This window comes from Rissa tridactyla, chromosome 1 (genome assembly GCF_028500815.1).
Source record: "Rissa tridactyla isolate bRisTri1 chromosome 1, bRisTri1.patW.cur.20221130, whole genome shotgun sequence".
NCBI classification, from domain to species: domain Eukaryota; kingdom Metazoa; phylum Chordata; class Aves; order Charadriiformes; family Laridae; genus Rissa; species Rissa tridactyla.
Genome location: NC_071466.1, coordinates 164,363,354 through 164,389,253, shown reverse-complemented (window position 1 = coordinate 164,389,253; position 25,900 = coordinate 164,363,354). Strand labels below are relative to the sequence as shown.

Sequence of the window (25,900 nt, the reverse complement as noted above, 5' to 3'; positions counted from 1 at the left end):
CGATTCTCCTACAAACCCATGCGCAGCCAGGGTTTGTACGGAGGCTGGGCACAGAAACCAGCAAACAGAGCGACATCTATGAGGGGATTTAGTCAACAGAATGAAACCATGTGAACTGGAACTGGACCAGCAGGGATAAGGAGAAACCACCAGAGAGGAAATGCCAGGTAACAGCCACAAGAGACAGAGCCTTCTCTCTAACCAAAATGACATTTCTAACCATCACAAACCTCCTGAAGACATCTCAAGGCACTGATTTAGAGGGCATGAGACATTCAAACCATTTAATAAAGCACCTGGGATTCCCCCAGACATCAGGCCAAGCAGACTGTACAGCACTCTGGGAGCTGAGAGCATCCTGGCTATGGAGGGCACAGGTGCAGACACGAAGCTCACTCTCCTTTTCTAAAGACATGTGCTCAGGAATGTACTTTTACCACTCAGTGGTGTGGCTGAGCACCTCTGGGGTCCAACACCAGCCTCACCATCACCCAAAAACCTGTCAGCTCGTCCCACACCTCCACCAAGAAAAAGTCCCTGGGGACTCTGTGAGAGGAAGAAGAGGTGGTGAAGGAGCGAGGTGGTGAAGAAGGGATCATGGAAGCCCTGGCCCTGTTGCCCTGTCCCAGCAGCAGCAGGGAGGGAGGGACGAGGGACAGGAGGGAGACGAGACAATAGTACCTTTCGCAGAGCCGGAATTCGCCCATGGGGAAGCGGTAGCTCCAGCAGCTGGAGTCACTGTCCGAGGTGAAGACCTTCTCCTTGTGCTTCTCTGACTGGATGTGCTGCTGCCATTGCTTCTTGCTGTTGCTGTTCTTCCCACAGAGCCAGCAGTGGTAGCCCATCTAACCAGTACAGACAGCGCAAAGGGCCAGTCAGTGTGTTAACAGTCCCACCCATCAGCCTTCCCCGTGCCAGCACTGCCTCTCCCCCTCTCCTTCCAGAGCACCTGGGAAGCTCCACTCAAGTCTATGACCTCCTGCACTTCCGTACCACGTCATCTTCAAGGCATCACGCTGCCACTAAGGGGGAGCAGAAGAGGTGCTTTGTTGAGGTCTACCTACAGCTGAAATGGGCTCAGAGAACAGGGCAACTCGGTTCACGGACATGGCCACCCCTGCCCCTGCTGCAGTCCCGGTGGGGTCTGACTGCAAGGCCCCCAGGTGCACAGGCAATGCAGGACTCTTCAGGAGCACAAACCCTTACACCAGCCACTGCCCCTGGGCTAAGGAGACACATCTGCCTCTGGTTTTCCCAGGCTCCTGACACAGCTCTTCTCCAACCTTCTCCCTCTTTTCTGACAGGCCAGCAATGGCTTTGACAGCTTTCCCAAGGAGCACACAGGTACCCTGGGGAGAGACTGAGCCCACGCAAAAGGGAACCTAAGGTAGACTCCTACTGACTTGAGGATTAACAGAAAAGCCATTGCAGAGCCTTGCTGGCCCCGGGTCAATCCCTTCCCGCCTCATCTGTGCTGCCCTTGCTGGGCTGCTCCGGGCTGTCCATTTAACCTACCATGGGGTCCTTCCCACAAGAGCAATGCAGTCCCTGCTAGCTCACACAGGAGGGGGCAGGCTGTCAGCACCGAGGAGGAGGAGGGGAAGGGAAGAAGGACAAGAGATCGGCTAATTACCATGATGTCAGCGTAGTCTGTGGGCATCTGGATCTGTTTCTCCCCTTCTCGCGAGGTGAGCGGTGTCCCCTCTCCAGGCTTCCCAGGGTTGTGTTTCTTTAGCCACATGTCATAGGTCTGCTGCATATCTAGTACTGCACAAAGGTGACCCATGAAGTCACTCAGACAACCTCCTGCACCGTGCACAAACTACGAGAAAAGGACGAACGCTGGGGCAGCCCTTCCCTCCCGTCTCCTGTGCAGCAGCACCTGCTGTCTGAAGCCTCAGGAGGCCCTATGTCACCTGCCCAGATGAGAGCCCTGGGGAGAGGAACCAAATTCACACCACGCTGCCTGGTGTGGCGAGGTGTCTTCTACAGGTCGAGGGGCAACCCTGATGACAGCCAGACAAAGTATTCAAGAAGGAGAGAAAATGCCCCAAGATCTCCATGGACTTCACCCCACAAGGTGACTCTGCATCAAGCCTGATTCTACTTGATCTCAGCAGACGCCTCACTCCAGCCAGGGATCTAAGTCAGGGGCTGGATTCAGATCCGTCCCTTCCCTCTAAGCCTAAGCTTCATCCTCAGCACTCAAGAGGGAGGAGAACCCTTAAGCAAGCTGGCCACAGGAAGCACTGGGGAAGGGAGGAAGACCTAATGATAGCCTGCCCCAAGTTCAAAATCTGCCCAGAGGAGTGCAGCCGATGTCTTTTGGTACTTCTGGTTTAAAGCCCTCTCAGGATACTAGTGGGAATGGAAACTTTGGGTGGAAGCTTTGACTGCACATCTGCCTTTCCAAGATCAGCTCCTGAGAGAAGCTACGGAAACATAAACATTTGCAGACACGGCTGCGATGCTGTTAAGTGCAATGCGTTAGTGATTTACTCCTCGCTAAATGGGTAATTGAGGAACTCAAGGCAATTGGGGATAATGAATGCAAATTCCCCCAAACTGAAACAACACTGCTGTTTGAAGATTCACCTTCATGCTTGAGCAAACACACCCAGACTGGTCTGATGTGCTTTAAAGGCCTCAGCAATGAAATGACTTGAACTGCAGCAAATAACAGTGTTTGGCCCATCAGAGAGAAAGACCCTCCATCCAAGCACAAAGACCGAATAAACTCAAGGGCAGGCCTGAAACTCTTCAAGCTTTCCAGCACCTCTCAACAGAGATAGGTGAGCACCTGGAGAACTGGGCCTTACAAAGAGCTTGCTGTTGGTCTGAAAACACAGGGACCGCTGACAGAGAGCTGGCATCTAGGACATGGGCAACCCCCCAGCTTTCCCCCAAAAGGTAAATTGGGAGCCTGCAAAATTAATTCCAGACAAGCTCCCCCACAAATGCACCACCCAACAATGTTCTAATTCAGGATCTCAAATCCACCCCTTTGAATACAATGCCATGAGCAGGGAGTGCCGCAGCTCAGAAGCACGGGATATGAGCAGAAATGGCAAGAAAGCCAAGGCAGATGCAAGACAGACAAGAAAGATACAGAAGCAGCTACAGGTCAGGACTGGTGCTTTGGCAGAGCTCCATACAGAGCCAGGCCTGGGACAGTACAGGCAACTGGAGGGGTAGAACAGGGTGGATTCAAAGAGCTGCAGAAAGGGAGGGCAGCAATAGAGCAATGTGCAGTCGTCCCAGAGCGAGGGACTCAAGATACACAGGCACGTTTAAGAAGAGCAGCTCTCAATGACTGTAAACAAACCTGCCCCATAATCCCACCTAAGCTCATGGTACCAGCTCCAACCCGTTCCATCTCTGTTGTCAAGAGTATGTCTTAACAGACCCTGCATCCACTGCCCAAACATCCTCTTCCCTCTCCCCAAACTCTCTGGCCCGTATTTTCCTCACTCACTTTTATTTTCCTTCATGAAGGTCCACATGTCTCTCTCCTCAGGGCTGTGGGCAAAGGAGCAGTTGCCCACATACTGGCATTTCCTGCCATTTTGTGCATGGATACACAACTGTTAAAAGACAGAGAGCAAAATTTAGCATCTGCACAAACACTCCTTGCTAGAGGGGAAAGTGCGTTCAAAAAACCAACTGGGACATTAAATTGCACACAGGAGAGGTCACAAACAGGACACTTCATACATCATTAGCTCGTGCTTCTTTTCCTCAAACTCCTGATGACACAAAGGGTAAGTTTTCTCTATAAACATGCAGGCAGCTCAGTTCAGCACCTGGCCTCTCTCTTGTTGCCATTTCCATAGGCAACCAGGTGCAGCTATGCTTAGCACTGGCCCTGGGGGAGACAGCAAGGGGCAACCCGATTGACCCAACAGTGTCTCCTGCCTGCTGGTCACATTGCTGGTCCTCAAAGGTGACTCATTCTCCAGCCACCTCCAAGCAGGAGATGTGGCCTTACAGGTTGCTTAAACCGCACTAGCGTGCACACAACTTTACCTCCTAGCTACCAACAGCATCATCGCTAGAGAAAATGAGAAGCTTTCCAAGCATCATATTTACTGATCACCCCTTCTCCCCAAGTCCTGCCACCAGAGGAGGACAGCAGTGTGGACACCAGCTGGCCCACACAAACCGAGGAGAAGAGACAATGCTTTTCCTCTCCGGCTGGGGCTGGGTGGGAGCTCGGGCAACGCACACACTCGTACGGCAACCTGTTTTGCTGCACAATCTGCGACTCACCTGCTGGCCTCATCTCCTACTGCAGCAGCCGTTAATAACTCTTGCTCCCCTCCCCAGCTTCTAGCAACTGGTCAGCAACTGGAGAGTGCTCAAGGCCTCACACGTGGCCTTGTGCCTGCCCATGAACTAAGGGCTAGCAGATCCCATAGGGCAGGGGGAGCGGAGCTTTCTCCTTCCGGGGAGAAAGGAAAGGAGCGGGAGAGAGAAACTATCAATCGCTATATTCAGGGCCGGGGTGGGAGGTTGGATATCTGTAGTTTTCCTCACAGCACGTGGCTTTTTAGCTGAGTTCTTAGTTTTGCTTTCAAAACACATTGTGAGCCAGTTTCACAATCTGCGGCAGCGCAGCCACAGCAGAGGCAGGGACAGGCTTCTCCCAAGCGCCTTGTCTTGCCTCTCACCCACATTGAGAAACCCTGACCTAAGGGGAGACTTAAATCTCATTCCCAAACCCTGTGCCAGCCACTTCTTGAGATGGTGACTGCATTAACAGCAACGTCAGAAACTCGCATATGTGCATGGAGTGGTTTAAATGGGTGCTGCTCGTTTTTCTCCTCCACCCTTTTGCTGGATGTCTTTGAGATTTTGCTGCTGTCAGTCTGTCCTTGCCTCCCACCTCAGCCAACACATGCCTGCCTCCCTGCCAGGTCTATAAGGGACCAGCCCTCAAAGCACTGCACCATGGTGGGAGGGAAGGGGAAGGGGCACCTGGCCGTGCTGGGCATGGGGCTTACATCATATTGCTGTGGGAAGTTGCGGATGGAAGGCAGTGGTCGGACAGACACCCACTTCTTCTTTGCTTTGGACATCACCAGCAGGACGCGACGTTCCTTTGTCCAACTAGGAAGAGAGAATAAATCAACAGAGGCAAAAGGAAAGGCAGAACAAGGTTTTGTTTTCCTCAGGGACCCTTAAATATTGAGAAATGACCAGATCCTCTAGTCCAGCTTGTCCCTGCACTATCCATCTGCTCCTAGACACACACATCTATGGCAGAGAAGCGACAAGAATGGTGTTTTAGAAGGATTTCTCCCAGTACTTATCACATATTTCCTGGGGTACGTCTTCTCATGAAGCCACAAAAGTCTCCTCAAGTCTCACATGGCATCACCATGGATTACTAAACAGCTGCATTCCACCCTTCAACACAGCCAATTCTTGTGCAATCAAATCCATGAAAAACATTTGGGAATATTTTCTGCTTGAAAGGTGCAGCAGAAATGCAAGTCATTACAAGCACTGTCTTATGAACAGGTGCCAGGACGTATTAATTCCCCTGCAGCACCAGCGAGTGATCACCAGAAGATACCCTGGGCAAAATCCCCAGCTCTATTCAGTAGCTGCATAAAGAGGTATTCTCCTTCCCATTCCAGGAAGTGATTCTCACCTGCTCATGTCCTTCAGCAACTGCTGCTTCTCTTTCTTTTTTATCAAAGGTCTCACATTTGCAATAGGATGCTGGACTGCGCCTTTGTGGCTTGTGTTATGGGAAGTGAAGTCCTATAAACCCTTCCATCCTATCCTGCCAGGCTGCCTGGGCAAGAAGTGCCACAGTTTCCATGACCCAATGGTGCCTTCCCAGCTGATATTCCTCTTTGACGACACTGAACATCCTCACAGGCCCCAGGGAGCCAGGAGGTGCAAACAGACAAGATGTGCCAGAGAAGAGCAACCAAAGCAACGAAAAAGCCAAGGAAACTAATTTAAAAGGAAGCAGAATACCTTGAATCGTTGCTAATAGTGACCTGACAGACATCTGCAAACAGCTCGGAGTATAAACAAGTGCAGAGGAGAACTATCTTAGTGGCCTTCCTAAGAAGAAGTAATAGCAACTGGGAAAAAAAGGGAATTGTCGGAGCTGGACTGCACACACCAGAGTAACAGTCTGCGTAATGCTGGCAGCCAGTACAAACAGCAAAGATCAGAGCTAGAAATTGGAAAACAGCTATCTGCAACGCTTGCTATACTTGGACAAACACCCCGAGCAGCAAGAGGCCACTAGGAAACCTTGCAACCTCTTCCAAAGAGGCCAAATGAAGCCCTGGAGAAGGTAATAGGATAAATTCCTGCCCTTGAGGAGGGTGGGGGGAAAGAGAGGTTTGCATGGCTCACCAGTGACGGGCTTTGGCACTACAGTACTTGAGGTCTTTATCTGGCTCCACCAGCTGCCCATTCCTCCAGCACTGGCCACACACAAATTTCATCTGGAGGTCAAAGGTGCTTGATGTGGGAGCCCGAGGAGAAGCCTGGGGAAGAGAACCACAATCTCAGGCAAACAGAGCCAAAATGCACCCCCCAAACTGCCACGAAGATGCTGGCAGCTCCCTGCACACCCACATGCCAGCGAAATGCCAGATTAAATCAGAAACAACCCAGCTCTCCAGCCAGCATTAGCTGGTGGTCCATCGAGATACCAGACAGGAGCAAAACCACCGCCTGCTTCAGCATGATTTCCTGGCCTTTGACATCTGGCCAAAAGCACAGCCAGCCTGGCAGCTTCAAGCACTGACCAGGCCTGGCTGCAAAACCCCTGCAGCATATCTCCATGTACGGACAAGCTCTGCAAGGCCTGCCCCAGCACTTAATCCCTGCTTCCCTACAGGGAGGGCAATCCACATCCCCCTCGATACCCATGGAGAGAGCTCAGTCGCAGACAAGAGAGCCCCCTTGGGAGGAGGCCAGGCTGTGCCACAGCGCAGGACCCACCGCTCCCGCTTTGGGACCAAGAGGCTCATGTCACGTCTAGGATTTGACACACTGAATTCAGAGCTGGGTACTCTTGTTAATACCCTTCAAAGCTATTTCTGGGCAGGTTTCCATCCCTACCAGTTCCTTTGCACCAGGCCTCTCAGGCAGTTAATCATGATCTCTGGACACAGGTACAACTGTCGATGCACACCTTTCATTTCCTCTCAGCCACTTACCTTCATTGGCCTTCTATCTGTCTCCTTGAGAAGGCTCTTTTGTGATTATGACTAAGAGATTGTGGAAGGGGAAAAGAATGGAGCCAGTCCCATATCACCGCTGCCTTGCATTTTCTGAGCATATCTCTGGAAAGCTGTGCATATTTTGTACTACCACTGGAAGACGCAAGGCTGGTGTCTCTAGCTCATTTCCAAACCAAAGAGCAAACCTTACTGGACATCAGTCGCCCTGGGCACAGGAGTATGTGAGGGTATAAGCAAGAACTTTTAAGAACACACTGGCCATAGAGCCGACTGTGAATCACAGAATCCTAGAATGGTTTGGGTTTGAAGAGACCTTAAATATCATCTTGTTCCAACCACCCTGCCTCGGGCAGGGACACCTTCCACTAGACCAGGTTGCTCAAAGCCCCATCCAGCCTGGCCCTGAACACCTCCAGGGATGGGGCATCCACAGCCTCCCTGGGCAACCTGTTCCAGTGTCTCACCACCCTCACACTAAAGAATTTCTTCTTAATATCTAATCTAAATCTCCCCTCTCTCAGTTTAGAACTGTTACCCCTCATTCTGTCACTACACTCCCTGACAAAGAGTCCCTCCCCATCTTTCCTGTAGACTCCATTTAAGTACTGGAAGGCTGCTGTAAGGTCTCCCCAGAGCCTTCTCTTCTCCAGGCTGAACAACCCCAACTCTCTCAGCCAGTCTTCATAGGAGAAGTGCTCCAGACCTCTGATCATCTTTGTGGCCCTCCTATGGATCCGCTTGAATAGGTCCATGTCTTTCCTGTGCTGAGGATTCCAGAGCTGGACACAGTACTCCAGATGGGGTCTCACAAGAGTGGAGCAGAAGGGCAGAATCACCTCCCTTGACCTGCTGGCCACACTTCTGTTGATGCAGCCCAGGATGTGGTTGGCTTTCTGGGCTGCAGGAGCACATTGGTGGCTCATGTTGAGCTTCTCATCAGCTAACACCCCCAAGTCCTTCTCAGGGCTGCTCTCAATCCATTCTCTGCCCAGCCTGTATTTGTGCTTGGGATTGCCCTGACCCATGTGCATGATCCTGCACTTGGCCTTGTTGAACTCCATGAGGTTTGCACAGGCCCACCTCTCGAGCCTGTCCAGGTCCCTCTGGACGGCATCCCTTCCCTCCAGCATGTCAACTGCACCACACAGCTTGGCGTTGCTGGCAAATTTTCTGAGGGTACACTCAATCCCACTGCCCATGTCGCCAACAAAGATGTTAAATGGCACTGGTCCCAGTATCAACCCCTGAGGATTGCCACTCGTCACTGGTCTCCACTTGGACATCAAGACGTTGACTACGACTCTTTGAGTGCGGCCATCCAGCCAATTCCTTACCCATCAAGTGGTCCATCCATCAAATCCATGTCTCTCCAGTTCAGTGACAAGGATGTTGTGTGGGACAGCGTCAAATGCTTTGCACAAGACCAGGTAGATGATGTCAGTTGCTCTTCCCTTATCCATCAACGCTGTAACACCATTGTAGAAGGCCAGCAAATTTGTCAAACACAATTTACCCTTAGTGAAACCATGCTGGCTGTTACCAATCACCTCCTCATTTTCCATGTGCCTTAATATAGTTTCCAGGAGGATCTGCTCCATGATCTTGCTGGCCACAGAGGTGACACTGACCAGCCTGTAGTTCCTCGGGTCTTCCCTTTTTCCCTTTTTAAAAATGGGGGTTATGTTTTCCATTTTCCAGTCAGTAGGAACTTCACTGGACTGCCACGACTTCTCATATATGAAGGATAGTGGCTTAGCAGCTTCATCCACCAGCTCCCTCAGGACCCACAGATGCATCTCATCAGGTCTCACGGATTTGTGCACCTTCAGGTTCCTTAGGTGGTCTCAAACCTGATCTTCTCCTACAGTGGACAGTTCTTCATTCTCCCAGACCCTGCCTTTGCCTTCTGCAACTTGGGCGGTGTGGCTAGAGCCCTCGCTGGTGAAAACTGAGGTAAAAGAGTTGTTGAAGACCTCAGCCTTCCCCATATCCTGAGTAACCAGGTCTCCTGTTTCCTTCTGGAGAGGGCCTGCATTTTCCCTAGTCTTCCTTTTATTACTGACCTACCTGTAGAAGCTTTTCTTGTTGCTCTTGATGTCTCTGGCCAGATTTAATTCTACCAGGGCTTTAGCTTTCCTAACCTGGTCCCTGGCTGCTTGGACAATTTCTCTGTATTCCTCCCAAGCTACCTGTCCTTGCTTCCACCCTCTGGAATCACAACGGTCATGTACCAGTACACCAGCTCTCTGACGGCTAACCACATAAGCAGCCCACCTCAGCTGCCATGCCTTGACTTCTAACCCTGCGTAGACAAGCAAACCGTGTTCCCGAGGAGGCGGCTTCTGCCAGCAATTGATTAGCAGTAGCATGAACCCCATGTGCATCCTTTGGCAAAGGGACAACAGCAAGCACAGGTGGTGCAGAATCAAAGCATCTCCCAGGAAACGCCACGTAAGCTATTGACTACCACCCTGCATCCTCCAGGCCCAGTCTTTCAGAGAGGCAGAGCTGACACACAAAGGGTCCTCCATCGCTGTGAAACGCTGACCGGAGAGCTGTATTTGTGCCTGGGATTGCCCTGACCCATGTGCACGACCCTGCACTTGGCCTTGTTGAACTTCATGAGGTTTGCACAGGCTATCAAGAGGCCATCACTGCTCTGGACATCCCAGCAAAAGGACCTTTCCAGACAACCGTCATCTCTCTTGAAATGCAGTGGTGATTCTGGCCTACTCATCAGCAGAACAGCCTTTCTGGTGGCATCTGGCACGCGACTTGTTCATCTGTCAGCTTTCACCAGTGCTGGTGACCGCCAAGAACACATCAAAGCAGACAGATGAGCAGGGGTGAGACATGGGATATCACAGAAGGCAGTAAGGTGTCTCCCTCTCAGACATGTGGCATTTGAACAGTAGTTTTAATCTCGACTTGTCTCCAAAGAAAATTACACTACAGCTCACCACTGACCCATCAAATGTGTAGGCCTATGGTAACATAACAGCACTGCTGGCATGTTGCCTTTTATCAGCCCAGTGCTATCTGCCATATAATCCTCCAGGTGACAGATCTCTCAGCGCAGCCAGGAAGCTTGGTTCAAATCTACTGACCCAGCAAAATGAAAAATCAAGTGGCTCCAGAAGGCACAATAAATCAGAGATAAAGAAAATGTTTCTCAGGTAATTCTGGTGATTTGGCCTACTTTTTCCACAAATTCTTAACAAAAAGAAGCCCTGTGCATTTCTTCATCAGAGTCATGCAAACTGCTGGTCAATCCAGTGGGCATGTATGCTCCCAGGGGATTAGCAGACAAGCGAAAAATCAAAGCTGCTGTTGTTGCTGCTACATGACTGCATTTGTAAAGGCAAGACACACACCTGGCAGGCTGCTGATAACCAACGGTGTGGAAATTAGTATCACATGAGGCTCTAGCAGACAAAGCCAGGCAAAAGTGCTGCGGGCTGTGGCACCACCCCTTGCTACGAAGCCAGACAATATAGTGTTAGCTACGCACCATGGCAACCAAATAAACAAAAGTCTTTGGCACAACAGGTCTCCACTTCAGGCTTTGCAGAAAGCAACAGCCCCAGCATGGCCACTTGTGTCTCCCAACTTCAGGAACTCCTCTCAGCGGTACTGAAATGCTCTCTGGAGAAGCCACATGCCTCAGAGGACTACATGAGGAATCCAGGTTATTTAACCACCTAACTGAGGGAACTGTACTTAGGTGCATGTACTCCTTATTAGAGACTTTCCTTTCATCTCCACGCTTAAATTGCTAATTCTGGGGCCATTTTTTATGGGGGTTCTGCAGCCAGCTAGTTGAGTAAAAACAGAAAAAAAGAGGATTAAAACCCATTATTCCTAGGGATGCGATGGGAGGACACCTGGATACCTACAACAGTCTCTCCTGCTGACTGCCTCTTCAATTTGCAGCCCCTGGGTTTACTCCTATAGCAGCCTCTATGGGGCCGATTTTGTGGGGACAAGTGTGAGATCCCTGGCAGGTGTTTAGCAAGCAGTGTATCTTTGTCTTCCACTTCTTGCTAGGTCTCCTGACCTGCATCATCACAGCTGCTGGATCCCTGTATGCTGCCTGCCTCTTTTCTCCACAACTGGATAGCGCCAGCCGCTAACTGAGTCCAGCTGGCAGCTGTGACAAAGCTGCAGCAAAATCCCTGGGACTGACTCTGCTTCCGCTGACCAGAGGGCGCCGGGGTGAGCATGGATCACACGGGATGGTTGGGAGGAGGGGTCTGCTTTTACAGCACTCCTGGGAAGTTGTCTTTGCTACGCAGCCAACTTTGAAAGCTGGAAGGACACTGAGAAAACTCTGAGTCATGTTAGCCTGCTTGGACAGGAGAAAATAATGGCAAAAGCAAACATCTCTCAATAGATACGTTAATTCTGCCCCCGGGGTCTTCAGCAGCAAGCCAGTGTCTCATCCCGGAGCACAGCCCTCTGGCTGAGTACGTGCTGATGCCAAAGCCACGGTTTGCTATTGCAAACACGAGTCTGACTGACTTGACTGTCTCCCTGCACAGTGTCAATGACAGACTGCCAATCCCTACAGACAACTGACGGTGACATTAGCAGGCTCTTTCTGACTGTACCAACAAGGCTGCTGCTTCGCCTCCGCACAAACCAATGTCCTAGAAGGGTGGCGGGTGCAATCCAGCCCTGACAGGCATTTGTGGGGTGCAACCAGACTTTGACATTGGCCAACAGCCCTAACACTGCCCACAGGGCCCAGAAACTGTAGCTCTCTGCCCATCTCCTGACAGCTGATGTAGCAGGCACTGGCATTTCTCTCTGATCCTCTGCTCCCTGCGAACCCCAAGAGCCAGAAACAAAACCCTCGCTCAGCATACAGATCCCACATGCTTCTGACCATGCCTGCTGAACAACTTGTTCTTCCAACAGCAGGACCTCCAGACAAAGGTGAATTTGAAGCTGCAAGGCTTACAGGAAAACAGTTGCCCATCTATCTTTTTTTATCCCCAGATTATGGACAGAGAACGGCAAGACAGAGCTTTCTGGAAAATGCAGGCAGATCCAAAGCAGTCAGGACTAAAGTAGTCACTAGACTTCACACTCCATGGGGCAGTGACTGCTGATATAAATCCATCTACTGTCACAAACTGCTGCAAATTCAAACTTAGTTTCCTCCACTGTGGAGATGCAGGCCTCTGTCCTCACACCAGGCAGAAAGACATCACAGACAGCTTTGTCTGCACGGACCATTCAGATCATCCAGTCTGTAGAAACTTATCCTCTCACCTTCCTGAGAGGCTAGAACGTATTCCTTAAGCCAGTCAGACAGCTTTGGGAACTAGAGACCTTCGTTATTCTGGACTGCTGCTTCCCTTTCCTCTCCTCCATCTATTTCAGACCACAACAGTAGAACAGGCCGCACAGGTACGTGGCTGAGCACCTCCTCAAAGATAACTCCATCTCATGCAGCATAACCAGTACATAGGTGGACACAGACACAGAGACCACTGCAACCATCAGTGCAGTCACCTGCATCTTTCCTGTTGGGCTAACCCATGCCCATCAGACCTGCTTTTCCCCAGCACCAGTGCCGTACAGCCTTCAGAACACCTCTGCTGGCCCATAATCTAGCCAAAAAACACTGCTACACACCACACGAGTGACTCAGATCCCTTTGCTATAAAACACCTCCTCCGCAGGGTGCTCGCAGGCTGCACTCCGTGCTGGTCTCTGCAGAGGGACTCCTGGCTGAGAGGTCCCAGACAACGGTGAAGCACCCTTGCTCTGACAGTAAGGCACAGGCCAAGGGCTGGCGAGCTCAGGCCTCCACATGGAGGAAAGCAGGCTGTTAAGTGGGAACAAAAAGGACTCACAACACTTTCCTCACCATTTTGCTGGAGAAAGAATTGCTCCTGTGCCTGACAGCTTCCTAGGAGGCATGAAGTTTCTAATCTCGTCGGTATCTTCTGAAAGTAATTAAAGAACAAAAACCTCCCTGTTCTAATGGCAAAACTGCTTTAGTTCAACCTCAGGGCTGGGCTGGGAATCATCCTCACTGGGTGGGCTCTGCTCCTACACTACAGAACATCCCCTTGGGGAAAAAAAACGGGTAAGGCAGCACCACCCATAGCCAACAGGCTGGAAGAAAGCAAACGAAGAGGTGCCCTTTGTTTATAACACACCTCTCCAGAGAAAGCTCTTGGCAGTGCTGGAGGGTGCGGCCAGAGGCACCTTCTCCCACACCGAGACTGGTGCCACAAAGACGGGCAAAGCTCGGAGCCTCCTGGCAAAGCACTGCTAAGATCTCTGCCCAGCCTCAACAGCACCTAAGCTGCAAGTGCCACCCTCTCCGGCGTTTAGAGCAGTCCCGTGGGTCAGGAGTCATTTCTTACAGTCCTTCAAACTGCCATATCATCCCTTGGCCACTAAAGGGCAGCAGGACCCCTTTGATCCCCAACCGTTCCCCGGTTTCACTAGCAGGGTGTTGCATGCAGCACCATTCTCTGCACATTGCCCTCTCTGCTCTGGAGGCTTCACCCCACCACTGAACAGCACAGATACAACGCTGCAAAACAAGGTACAAAGCTCATCACTGGCACTGCAAACAGGAGAGCACTCAGCTGTCCTCCTCCTCAATGCCCAACCTGGCCTGCCTGGGACCACTCAGGCACAGCGGTGGGAGGAAAAGAGAGAAAAAGTGCTGCGACAGTTGGGAGCAAAACCAGGCTGCAAGCCCAAGGTGTGCCCTACTCACCATGCTGTTGGCTGGTTTGCTGGCATGTGCCTCCATCTGCTGCCAGTACTTCTTAGATTCCTGCACGATATCTTCGTGGGTCATTCCTGGGAATAAAACAAGACAGGACTGAGCCACCACGCTTTGGCCAGAAGAAGAGAGGGAGGGAGGGGTTGCAGGACTTCCTAAGATGGGGCTTAGGAACCCCTGTGTGGCCGAGAGCTCCCAACAGTCCCACTGGTAATGTCAGGACATGGGTTGCGAGGGAGCCTGACACCACCACAGAATGTTTTCAAGCACAGGCTAGGGAAGTTCTCTCTCCAGCACTCCCACTCAAGGCAGGTGAAAGGGGAAGAGTTCGGTCCCCTGGGCTCATTCAGACCTGGCTTTCTGCTCAGGCTGTCTACAAAGGACCCAGATGCTGCTTCCAAGATGCTGATTCTTGACTAGGGATCAAGACCTTGACCGAGGCTTTCCCCCAACACCACATCAACAGATACTACCCAACGTCCTGAAGACAATGCTTAGTTACCATCGATCTACTGTGTACTGGAGTTTTTGCCAGTAGGTAGGAAGATCACAGAGACCCCAGAAGTCTCACCTAATCCCTGCTGAGATTAATCAGCCTGTTACACACTTCAAGTTGTGGGGGGCACCCATCAATCAATAGGTGAAGAGGAAAGCTGAAATTCAACACAAACACCAAGGAGCAACTGCTAGTACGTAACCAGCAAGGAAAGATCTGCAAGGTTTCAGGAATCAGAAATGCAACATCAGACAACAAGAAAAAGGGTTGGTCAGACCTTATCTAAGGAATTAGCTCCTGACCAACTCAAGTGGTGAGGGAACAGCCCCTGACAGCACCAACCAGCCAGATGGGTGCTACAATTCTCAGAGCACTGAACAGTGAGAGAAAAGTATATAAGTAGGAACTGTCTGGTCAATGTGAGGATTCTGTTACAAAAACCCCCATGTTACTTAAGTGCTATAAAGACCCAAGACAGCTGCCAAAAAAACCCGAAGCAAGTATCGTACAATGGCCATCTGACTGCAACAAATGGGGTGCTGAGGATGGCCTTGATGCAGCACCCCCAGCACAGACAGGTTGCAATATTGCTTGTGTTGCTTTTGCCTACAGCTTTTATTGTTGATGTGTGGTGTTCCCCAGGCATGCCACATGGACACGATTTTTGATCTGAGAGCCAGCATGTTCTAGAATTTAAGGGCCAGCAAACACAAGTTTTCATCCCAGTTTAGGCCGTGTGTAACTTGGGTAAGTCACAGCATTCCTGACCTCAGTTTCTCCATCTGTGATTTCAGCTGTTCAGGTCTCTGCCAGGCAACAATACTGCTGTTTGTACAGGGCTTGGACAAGATTAAAAACTTTCAGGAAACTTTACTACTCTTCAAGAACGTTTGCTCAGGCCTCTGAAATGGCAGCTGCTGCATAGCTGGTACTAGTCCCAGATCAGAGCTGTTTGTGGATTTTCTCCTTAACCATTAATTCCAGAACAAATTGTGCAGTTAGAAAAAGTGCAACTCCCTCTTCCATGTCCAAGTATGCCAGGGCTGGACACAGCACTGATCCGTACTTTGGGAACAAAAACTATAAAACTGGGAAATCCACAGCAAAGAGTTAACGTGCTGCACTGGACCTAGCAGAGAAAGGGCCAAAATAACCTCCATCTTCTCCATTCTGCACACCTGCACTGTGAGCCTGGGCGTGCAGAACTGACAGAAGAAGCAGATACAGCTCGTGTCAGAAGACTGAATTTCAAATTAAGTTCTTAGCAAGTGACTGCCTTCTCCCAGCCCCACAAATCTGAACTAACTCAACAATACAGTCTAGAAATGTGGTGGTTGTGAAAAAAAAACAACCCTCCCAAATATGAAAGGATGTTTTCCAATACACCAGCTCTACAAAGTATGAACTGTCCCAAAGAGATGACCTGGGAACCAAAAGACCCATGTGTTGATTACTTATAACATTTCAGCATATTTTGCAACATCATTACTGAGGACAAAGACTCTGATTTCCACTGATGGAAGAAGACAGCAAGATACGTCTGTAAAAAGCCACAGCAAACAAGAAAACAGTCCCGCCTGTCCGAATTTTCAGATCTTGGGAACCTTTACTCCACTAATACAATCCTTTATCCCCAAGAACAAAGCCACAGCCTCTGTAAAAGCTCAAATGGCTGTGAAATGCGACCTCCCACTGGTTTCAAATGCAAGCTGCTACGAATGATGCCCCCTCCCTATTCTTGCCGAGCAAATGGTGTCCAAATCAAACTCTCCGCTCCAAAGCTTCCCCTTTGGAAATCACTTCTTCAAGTAAAGAAGGTAAGAAGTGAAAATCAATCTAACCTTTCTTCTACAGGCTGACGAGAAAGAAATAGGGAGGGAGGGAAGGAAAGAGAAAGAAACTTTTTCTAAAAAAAACCCAACAACCCACTACTAAAAAACCCCACAACAACCACAGGGTGGGGAAAAGAGCAAGGTGCTTGAATACTAGAGTGCCCAGAATACTACAGGCAGTATCAAAAGCATGTAGGGCAGCAGCGGTGGCCTACACCTCACTGGCAACATGCTTAGAAACTCTGGTGGTGTAATTTTTTATTTCCTGTGGCCACAAGTAAGTGAGGCCAAACAGGAAGAATAAAAGATAGCATCTGCCACAGTGTGCTACTTGTTCGTAACTGTCCCTCATGAGCCACCTCAGGGCTGGGGACTGTATTGAACTACCGTGAGAAGCACTGGAATAGTAAATTAAAGAAGTTGCCTCCAGTTAAATCAAAGAACGGTGAGAAACATACAAAACATGTTTCCTCTCTGAAGTACTCCCATCACTGCGCTGGGTTCTGCACTAAACAAGACCCTGCAGTGAAAAAAGATGCAGGTAGCGTTGTAGGTGGACCAGCATCTACTCAGTTAACAGAAGAGCAGCAAGAGAAACCCTCCAGCATGTCAGAGAGAGAGGATGAAAGTGCCAGATGTGGCAGTGTCATTATATGACTGACCTGAATATAGTTTCTGCAATAGCCTTTTCAGAGGTCTAGCATCAAAGCCTTTTTGGTAAACACCAAGTACCTTTTCATTTCCCACCGTTGGTGATTTTGTTTAGAGAAACTTGAGATGCAGTCTTCCTTTATATAACTGCTTTGTCACTTGCACATGCTGCCATTCTCACTGCACCAGATGCTCACTCAGGGCCCCAACTGATATTTAGAGTCTTGCCCAGGATTTAAGCACCGAAACACCTCTGGGGATTCAGCCCTACCTAATAATCATTTCAACTTATGCAGCTGGTCACAAGGGAAAGGCTTCCAGGTCTGCAAATTACAGTAGCACCTGTAAAGCAACAAGGGCCAAATCATCTCACAGAACACCTTGGCCCTCTTTTTTGTGTCACTGAGGAGACAATAAGCATATGCACGAGTGAGCGACAACTTCTCAATACCCCCAGACCACGCTGTTCCACTCTTAACTGGCCCTAGGCACACACTGGAGGAGAGCTGGGTGCACAGGTCACCAGCCCTGCACCAAGTCACACTCACCTGAATATTGCTGCAGCAGCCAGACCTTAAGCTCGATGAAACTATGAGCAAAGTGGCAGCTGTCCTCACGCAGGCAGCCATAACGCACCTCATGTCGGCACACATCAAACTGGAAGTGCTCCTGGAACTGGCGGATCTTGGAGTATTTCAGGGAGGTGGAACGCACAATGTGGACCAGACACCTGCAGCCAGATTAGAGAAATATGAAGCACCAGATGACCAAATCTTCACCTTACACGTGACTCTCACACACGTGACTGGGCAGGCAAAGGACACAGAAAATCAATTCTGGGAGAGGCAAACTCTCACTGGGAAAACCAAACCCCTGCCCTCCCACTCTGTATCAACCCCAGGCAGATATTTTCAAGCTCCTCAGCCCACGGGTGATGCCCTGCTCAAGTTCAGAGATCAGACACATTTCAAAATATGCAGCAAAGATACCAACTCCTCTGGCTCAGTAAGTCCCTAAGTTTCAGGTTGCCAGGAGCCAGAAGGGGTTGTATTACTGTGTACTTGACGTGTTTCTTATACTTGTTCTCCTAAACATTCATTACCAGCCTGTCAGAGGCAGGATCCTGAGCTAGAAGATCTTTGGTTTGACCTTTATGTAAAGGCCAAACTGAAAGGCAAATTAAGTCAATGGAAAACTTAGGTTGACTCCAACGGGCTTTGCTCATGCCTGAAATCCTTCAGCAGTAGGAGCAAATGTGCAGGGTGAAGCACACAGTGCTGTTTATCACGCTTTTAGCTGCCCTATGATTGGAACCCATGAGGAGGAAAGAAAGAAAGAGACCAGGGCCCTGGAGTTAAACTGGCTGGACTTGTGATGAGATTGCTCCCGTTGGCGCAAAAAATGTTCACTCACTTGTTGTCATGGAAACTGTGTTTGGCAGAAAGGTTGGAGCAGACAGATGGTGTGTCCTTGGTCCCTTTGCTGATAATCCGAGGTTTGCTGTCGAAGCAAATCTGAGAAGAGAAGAATTAGCATGCTGGGAAAATCTTAGAGAGAAGAGAACCAGAGCCACTTCACTTGGAAGGGGAAGAAGAACCAGAGCCAGCCTATTCTTATGTTCAAAGTGAGAAGAAGCCTGGTGAAAACTTTGTGGTAGGGCTTTAAAATAAAGCAAACAAATTTTTGGAAAAGCTTCCAGACAACATTTTTTGGCTTATTCTCAACAGTATTTTCCATTGTGGTTGGAAAAATTTTGGTCAGAGACACATATTCTTTCCCAGTTAGCCAACAGAGCAAGAACAAAGGGGAAACGAGGGGGAGAAATAAAAGAACAGCCAGTTCACAGCAAAGAACACGGCCCTTTACATGTACCACTGCCAGCGTGGGGAACTCTCTGCTACAGAACATCAAGATGGCAAGAACCAATCCTCAGCCGACCAACTCAGTGGCTCAGCACAGACATCAAGTGGGAATTTGTTGCATTACAGGGTTCTGCTTTCTAAAGTAGCTGGGGCTAAATTCCAATTCAAAGCAACAGCTCAAGACAGAGGGAGAGACAGGTGGTCCCATGAGGCTGTGTGCACTTGGTTCAGCTGCAGGGCTAAGGAGGAAAACCACCTCTCCTCTCTCCTACACAGCTGCATCCACTGCTCACTGCCCTTCTGGGAGTACAGCACTGGCTGAGACATATCAATGGTCCAGATACATACTGAGGAGATGATGAAGGGTGCCTGCTCCCTCCCACCAGCTCTGTACCTCACAAAGGAAGGTGAAGATGCCCTGATGTTCCTTGAGGAGCTTAGCAATGGTGAGGCTGCTCTGCTTGATCCCACCTAGCGGGTCAAAGAGGAGGTCACGGTTGAGAGTCCCCTTCCTCTCCTCTGTCCAAACGTCGATCTCTTCCTGGTGGTACGCGAAGGTGCAGTTATCCCCGTACTTACAGTCCTGCTTGTTAAGCATATCTACAAAGCAACAAACAGCACACACCACCACACAGGGAGGGCGGCCCAGTCAGAAACTAAACTCTCTCTCATCTCCCACTGCCCACACCTCACAAGGAGTTGAAAGCAAGAAAACAGAGAGTTAAAGAAAAAAGAAAAGACATCTCCCCCCAAGTTTGTCTACACCATTCAGGAAAGTTAATGCAAACTACTGAATCGTGACAATCTCAAGCAATGCCATCTGTTGTGGAAACCATCTCAAAATGGAGGCCTGCTTTAATTCAGTGCCTGGCCAGGGACAGACCACGATTTAACCGACCCCTTTCAAAGCCAATCCAGATTAAGTTCCCCTAGCAGCCCAGCACTAAGGAGCCCTGTTATCCTGGCTCTTGCAATCTCCCCACCTCATTAGGTACTTTGTGATGACACTGCCTCAGGGACCAGTTTGGTCACATTGCCTGCATATGAAGGGATGGGCTGGAGCAAAGGAGGAGGCAGAGTGAGCTTTTGCCTTGGAAGAACCACAGCCCTGCCATGGGGCTGCTGGGTGGAGTGGGACTACTGCAGGCACATGTACAGGAGGCAGGTTCTCAGCAAAGCCCATGTCAACAGGGCAGCTCTGAGCCCTTGACAGTGCACAGCACCACACTATGCCTTGGCAACTCTTCTGCTCCACCACTTTAAAAGCTGCCAGCTCTCCACAGCATGGGAGCTCACTGCCTTTCATTGTACTGAGCCTCCCGGCCCATGGGACAGGAAGACCCCCAAGGCAGCAGGTGATACAAACTGTAAGTCCCCTCCCAACCTTCCCTGGCATGCCCTGTACAGCCCCTTCCCAGCCACCGACAGCCCTATCCCCTCCAGATCACCTTTGCACAGGTAATAGGATCCTACAAAGTTGGTTTTGGTTGGGCGAGGGCGGATCCTCTTCCAGGTCTTGTCTTCTGAGTTCTTCAGCCTGCCTAGCAAGATGTCTCGCTTGCACTTGTGCTCCAAGCCTTCCCGATAGGTGTAATCGCCAGCCTTGGGCCCTGCAGGAGAGAATAACCCTATCAGCCCAGGGAAGGGCAAACCCTAGCCCGGGCCAGCGCTCTGGGTGGCAGAGCTAACGCATCACCTGTTTTGGGGTAGCAGATATGACAGGCTTGTTTAAAGACGTGAGTAGATGCCAGGGGGTTCTTTACTAGCAGGGCTGTGTTGGGCATTACAGGTTCCGGCTGGGACAGCAGGTGCTCGGTGACCTTGGGCACAGCTGGGTGACTCACTCCACCAAGGCTGACCTGAGCGAAAACACATGTACCTCTCTTCTCAGCTCTGCAACCACATGGGTAAGAAACCTCTCTATCCCCTACCCCATTCCCTTCTCTCAAAAACCCGTCTCATTTTCTCATTCATCAAAATGTTCACACCTGAAGTGACATTTCCAAAAATGTCGCATGCAACTTTTTCAAACGTAACAAACAGTGTGGTATGTTCACTTCAAAGATGGGCCTCTTTCTCTCTTGGTAAGAGACCTCAGTTTTCTATCATGAAACATGTAACAAAATGTCCCCCTCGCTCCTTCCCATTACTTCCATTGTGACCAAATCTGCATCTGAAGACTCTCAAATCAACGCTACCCCAACATGGGAAAAAACCAAGCCACTTATCAGTGAGTCTTCAGGAGCAATTAATCTGAGGACAGAGACTTGTCTCTGCATTGAAGTAACAGGGATAGTAGGATGACAGGAACTTGAGAATAATTTTTGTTCCAAGCTTGCTAACCATAGATAAGCTTTCCCCTTTCCTCCAAGACTGGAGACATGCAACAGGGACAGAACAGTGTATCTGGAAAAGCCTCCTGACAAGGGCAGAGAGGAGCAAAGAACCTCACTAGTTTTAAGACAAAGCTGGCTTACTCCGCCCCATCCTTCAGTGTAATGTGGCTGCCAGATACTGTGGCACTCTGGCCTCCGTGATCCCCTGTTGAGTCTATAACCTAGGTCACACCATGTTTACCTTGGCAATATGCAGAGTTGCAGATAAAAATGAAGATGGAACAAATGTCTTCCTACTGACTCTGGAGAAATCGTTACCTGCCTTGCCACAACGTGGGAGGCAACACTCACTGGGGCAGGTTAAGTAGAGGGGCCCAAATTACCTACATCACCCAAGTCACTACTACCTTGGCTCCAGAGCACCTTGGGACATCAGCACGGGGGAGCGTCTCACTCACCACGGGGGATGGTTTTTGGCTGCCAGGTGGGTGTCGCAGTTCCTGAGGGCTAGTTTCTTCTGGACAAAAGAAGGGGGAAAGAGCCCCACAAAACAAAAACAATCATTTCACTTTCAGAAGCAGTTCTGCTCACAAAAAGACAAATAAATGCTTATTAAATCCATTTGCTTTATTTATTTTGTAACATTTAGTACTTTTTCCCCAAACCACCCGTCTAAGTCTTGGAAAAATTTCAGGAAAGGCCTTCTTATTCCCCAAATGCTACTGAACCCAATTCTATGTTGCTGAGTGCTGGCATTCCCAAGGTGGCAACTCCAAGGTAGCCCTACACTGAGGTGAATATGAGTGTTGAAATGCTGACTGGGCAATCTCTGCTCTTCTTAAAATACTTTTGCTGCCGACTGCAACGCTGGGGACAAGATAGCCAAGAAAAAGCCTCCCTTCCCTCCTGGGACAGAAGGGGACCTACTCTTTGCCCACCATCCTCCACAGCTTTGCTCCTTCTGACATGACAGTGTAGCTCCCCATGCATCAGGACATTCACCGCCCTGAATCCAGAGATGGGAGACACCCACCTTGGCCTCTACCATTCTGCCCAGCACAACAAGGTCCTGTATCATCTAAAACAGTCAACAGGATTTCACTCATTTGGTCCAAAATATCAAAAAGTCATTGGGGAGGGTGGAGGAATCATGTTACAGTCTAGCAAATTCTACCATCGGAGGCGTCCTGGATACGAAGCCATGTTTAGATCTCATCACTCATCATTATGTACTTTTGTGTTCCTTTCTCCTCTGAGATTTCACACCATGTACATCCTGCTCATCTGGGATAACACACCTAGAGCCTTTTTCATTACTCCTAAGCTAGATACATTCAGTTGCTCTGTTCAAGACAATTCCCTGACCTCTTCTACAATTATACTCCTGTTCTGCGGCACCAGCATACAGAGCTATATGACAGACATTCTCAGCATTGACGGAAATAATTTTAGCACTCATTCACCGGGAGAGCAGCATGAAATTCCATCAGCCCCACACCTACCAATGGCAAAGGAATCCAAGGCATCCAGTGACCCTCTGCTTGTCCCAAAAGAGTCCAGGGCATCAAGCCGTGAGTCTGTGTAGGGGAGCAAATCCAGGGAATCCAGCGAATCTAAGGTGGAGCCGCCACTTCCCCCCGGTGGGGCCTCAAAGGCATCCAGGACAGAGGAAGAGGAGAGCTGCTTGGTGGGATCCATCACCAGGCCGAAGGAGGCAGGTGGCAGCGGGGTGGAGACAGGGATGCTGGCTGTCACGACTGGGGGCAGCAGCGGAGTTCCCCCCGGAAACACAGGGATCAGCTGGGGCATCTCCGTTGGCAGGTTGGTAGGAATGGTGCCCTGGACCAGAGACTTTGGGGAATCGGGAAGGGGGAGGATAAGCAGCATATTAGGGACGAGGAGAAGAGAATAAGTGAACGCAGAGAGCAACAGGCTCCCACTCAGGTGTGTGCTGTATTATCTGAAGCAAAAGGACACCCGGCAGCCCCATCTGCCTGCAAACTTCCCACAGACCTTCCAATCTATCTACACTGCACACAGTCTGGACCAAGGTCCCTGAGGAGGTGTTAGGCTACCTGAGCTCATCAGTCTGCAAGGCAGAGCCCTGCACTGGGCACTTAAACCAGCTCAGGTCAAGAAACAATGCAGCTGAGTACACGCAGCACCGAGGTCAGGGTTACGACCATTACTTGTGGCACCTCTCATCATAGCTTTTTGGCTCAAGAGAAGCCCTGCACAAATATGATTATATTGCTTCCAGACCCAAGTTGGCTCATATAACATCAGCAACACTGGCAACTAAAATCCAATGTAAGTATGAATACACATCGTCTCTACGGCACCCAGACCTGTTCAAAGAGCTTGGGCTGAATGCAGCCTGTACAAAATACACGGAGATTAGAGCATGCCCACTGTATAAAATACACCCATCATTCCTGCTTCAGCACACTTATTTCTACCCTCAGGCCAGCTTCAACTCCAAGGACACCAGAGGCCAGGGAGAAGGTGATGGTGGGGGATGGCTATCTTGGGTACTTTTGAGGGGCAGCTCCATGAACTTGCACACAGCAAAGCAGGCTTGGAGGTGGGCTCTTGAGATACTCTCAAGCTGGTTGCAGAAACAGAAGGAATGAATAAGTTTTGCCAGAGGAAGAGCTAGGTGAAAAGAGTGACAGAAAGAGAGAAAAAGGCAGCACACACGTCCATGTGCTCCAAGGACCTATTTGGAACAAGAATCAGGGAACCCATGCAGCGCCCACTCTTACTAGAGGGTATGGTGACCCTTCGGCGAGGGAGTCCAGGAGGGAGTCCAGTTCTTCCCCAATGATGTCCCCATCTGTGAAGTCCTCCACGCTCTCAGGTGCTGTCAGGGACACGCAGTCTGGAGACGGAAGCAAGCTGGCAGCAGGGAGCGAGGTAGCCAAGCTCTTTGCATCTGAGTCAGAGGGCAAAGGGACCAGCCCCTCGCTCACAGGGATGGAGGTGGCCACAGGAGCTGGGAGGCACTGCAGGTCCATAGAGCAGTCTGTGATGAGGGAGAAACAGAGCCAGTCACCCAGGAGAGCCTCTTGCAGGGGGCAAGCAGAGCACAGCCTGGCAAAACCAATATTGTACAACTCCATCAAATCACAGAAACCAAGTATGCCAATTTTCCGAGAGGAAGGGCTCTGGTCTGAAGAGTTCTTGCCCTTTCATTTTTTTTTTCCCAGTCTCCAATGGCTCACCAATAGGTGAAATACGTTCTAAGGGCCAGTACCCAGACTGACTGTCAGGATTTGGCAAGCGTGTACAGTCACCAGGAACAACACAAACCCTGTGGCTGAGCAGTTACTGAATTCACTGTGGCCAGGACTAAAGGCCAGGGGCACATAACCCAATTTCTCTATAACCCATCACCTGGTGTTTTCTTTAATGTTCCTCACTAATGCATTTGGCAGAGATCAACGCCTTCTCTACTCCTTGGAGCTTCGATATCCCAGCTGAAAGCTTGCTTACTCAGAAGCTCTCTAAAACCTTAGGCATCCTACATGGCAGGAGATAAAAAACACAAGGTCCTACTGGGAAGAGAGTCAGAGATTGGGTGCACCAGGTTGTTAGCACCAGGTTGTGCTAACAATGTGTCTCCAAAAAACCCCATTAGACTCACTCGGCTGTTTTTACCCAGGTAAACTCCCTGCTCTCGAGTGCTTCCTGATGTCCGTAGGTGGGAGGTTGCTGCCCACACTCCCCCTCAACACCTCAGCAACAAACATCCCCTTGGGAACTTGTGTAAGCCAGGGTCAGGGCAGGAGAGAGGCAGTGATTTTCCCTAAGGCTTCCTTGCCTCTCCAGTGCATTACTGAAAAGGTAAGACGTTCCCATCATGCAATATAAACCTCTGTTAAGTGAAGTTAAGATTACAAGCACATATTCTTCACAGAAGAGCATTTTATTCTCCAAAAAAAATTAAAGGTTAAAAAAAAAGAAGTTCAAATGTTAGAAATTCGGAAAATGCAGCGTTACATTTGCAGTTCTCAAACCAAGCACCCAAACTACCTTAATTCTGCCCCTGTGCAGATGTCCTGGAATAAAAGAAAAGAAATAAGACAAAGATGCTACCTTCTCCATCCACATAGCAGTGGCTGCACTGTAGCTACGACGGTCTATGGCTATAAGCAAGGCAAAGTTTGGAAGGAGAGACAATAGCTTTTATTAGACAGACTGGTAAGAACAGGAAAGAAACTAGACAAGCTTCTGAGACACAAAGCTTGATCCACTGAGAAATGCTGCGTCCTGTCTGTGAAAGCTCAGCTCACTCACCCCCACGAGACCTCAGCCATCCCTTTCTAACTGTGACTGGGTGAGTGAGCCACGTTGCTATCCTATGCACTGCACGTTCACTAACCGAGGACTGTGTTGGTGCCCTTCTTTGAGAGCTCAGCAAACCAGCAATTCCTGCAAACCCCGAAGTCCTGTACAAAACAACAGCAGAGATGACACACACACGCAGGCTCCCTTATCTCTAATCCCACCAAGAGTACACCACCGCCCCCTGCAACCTTTCCTCCAGCATTTGTTCTAAGTGGTCCACGTGGATGGACCACAGCCAAGGTCACTGTGCAAGGCACCGAGGCCGAGATGTCTGGTCTGTGACAAAAGGCAGGGAAAGCAGGGGAAAGCAGCAAGGGACAGACACAGGCCCCTCTCCACAACCTCATGCATGTGATCGAAGGAAAGCGCATGTTGTACCTTATGGGATCCAACACAGGTTTT

At 49.9% G+C, this 25,900-nt stretch overlaps 1 protein-coding gene across 8 annotated transcripts in view; it reads right to left on the bottom strand.

Annotated features, from left to right (window-relative positions):
* Positions 1 to 25,900, bottom strand: part of ZC3H7B (zinc finger CCCH-type containing 7B) — a 47,549-nt gene that overhangs the window by 3,385 nt on the left and 18,264 nt on the right. For 2 of the 8 annotated variants that reach the window (XM_054201577.1, XM_054201609.1), the window contains exons 9-22: positions 23,914 to 24,173; positions 22,651 to 22,999; positions 21,553 to 21,662; positions 20,509 to 20,671; positions 20,261 to 20,422; positions 19,207 to 19,412; positions 18,364 to 18,464; positions 17,499 to 17,680; positions 13,963 to 14,048; positions 6,382 to 6,515; positions 5,004 to 5,109; positions 3,476 to 3,584; positions 1,634 to 1,767; positions 682 to 845 (exon numbers count right to left, since the gene is read on the bottom strand). In XM_054201577.1, the coding sequence (XP_054057552.1) occupies positions 682 to 845; positions 1,634 to 1,767; positions 3,476 to 3,584; positions 5,004 to 5,109; positions 6,382 to 6,515; positions 13,963 to 14,048; positions 17,499 to 17,680; positions 18,364 to 18,464; positions 19,207 to 19,412; positions 20,261 to 20,422; positions 20,509 to 20,671; positions 21,553 to 21,662; positions 22,651 to 22,999; positions 23,914 to 24,173 (2,266 nt within the window). Of the gene's footprint in view, positions 1 to 681; positions 846 to 1,633; positions 1,768 to 3,475; positions 3,585 to 5,003; positions 5,110 to 6,381; positions 6,516 to 13,962; positions 14,049 to 17,498; positions 17,681 to 18,363; positions 18,465 to 19,206; positions 19,413 to 20,260; positions 20,423 to 20,508; positions 20,672 to 21,552; positions 21,666 to 22,650; positions 23,000 to 23,913; positions 24,174 to 25,900 lie in introns of all 8 variants that reach the window. The other 6 variants (XM_054201551.1, XM_054201560.1, XM_054201570.1 and 3 more) reach the window with 5 other exon arrangements.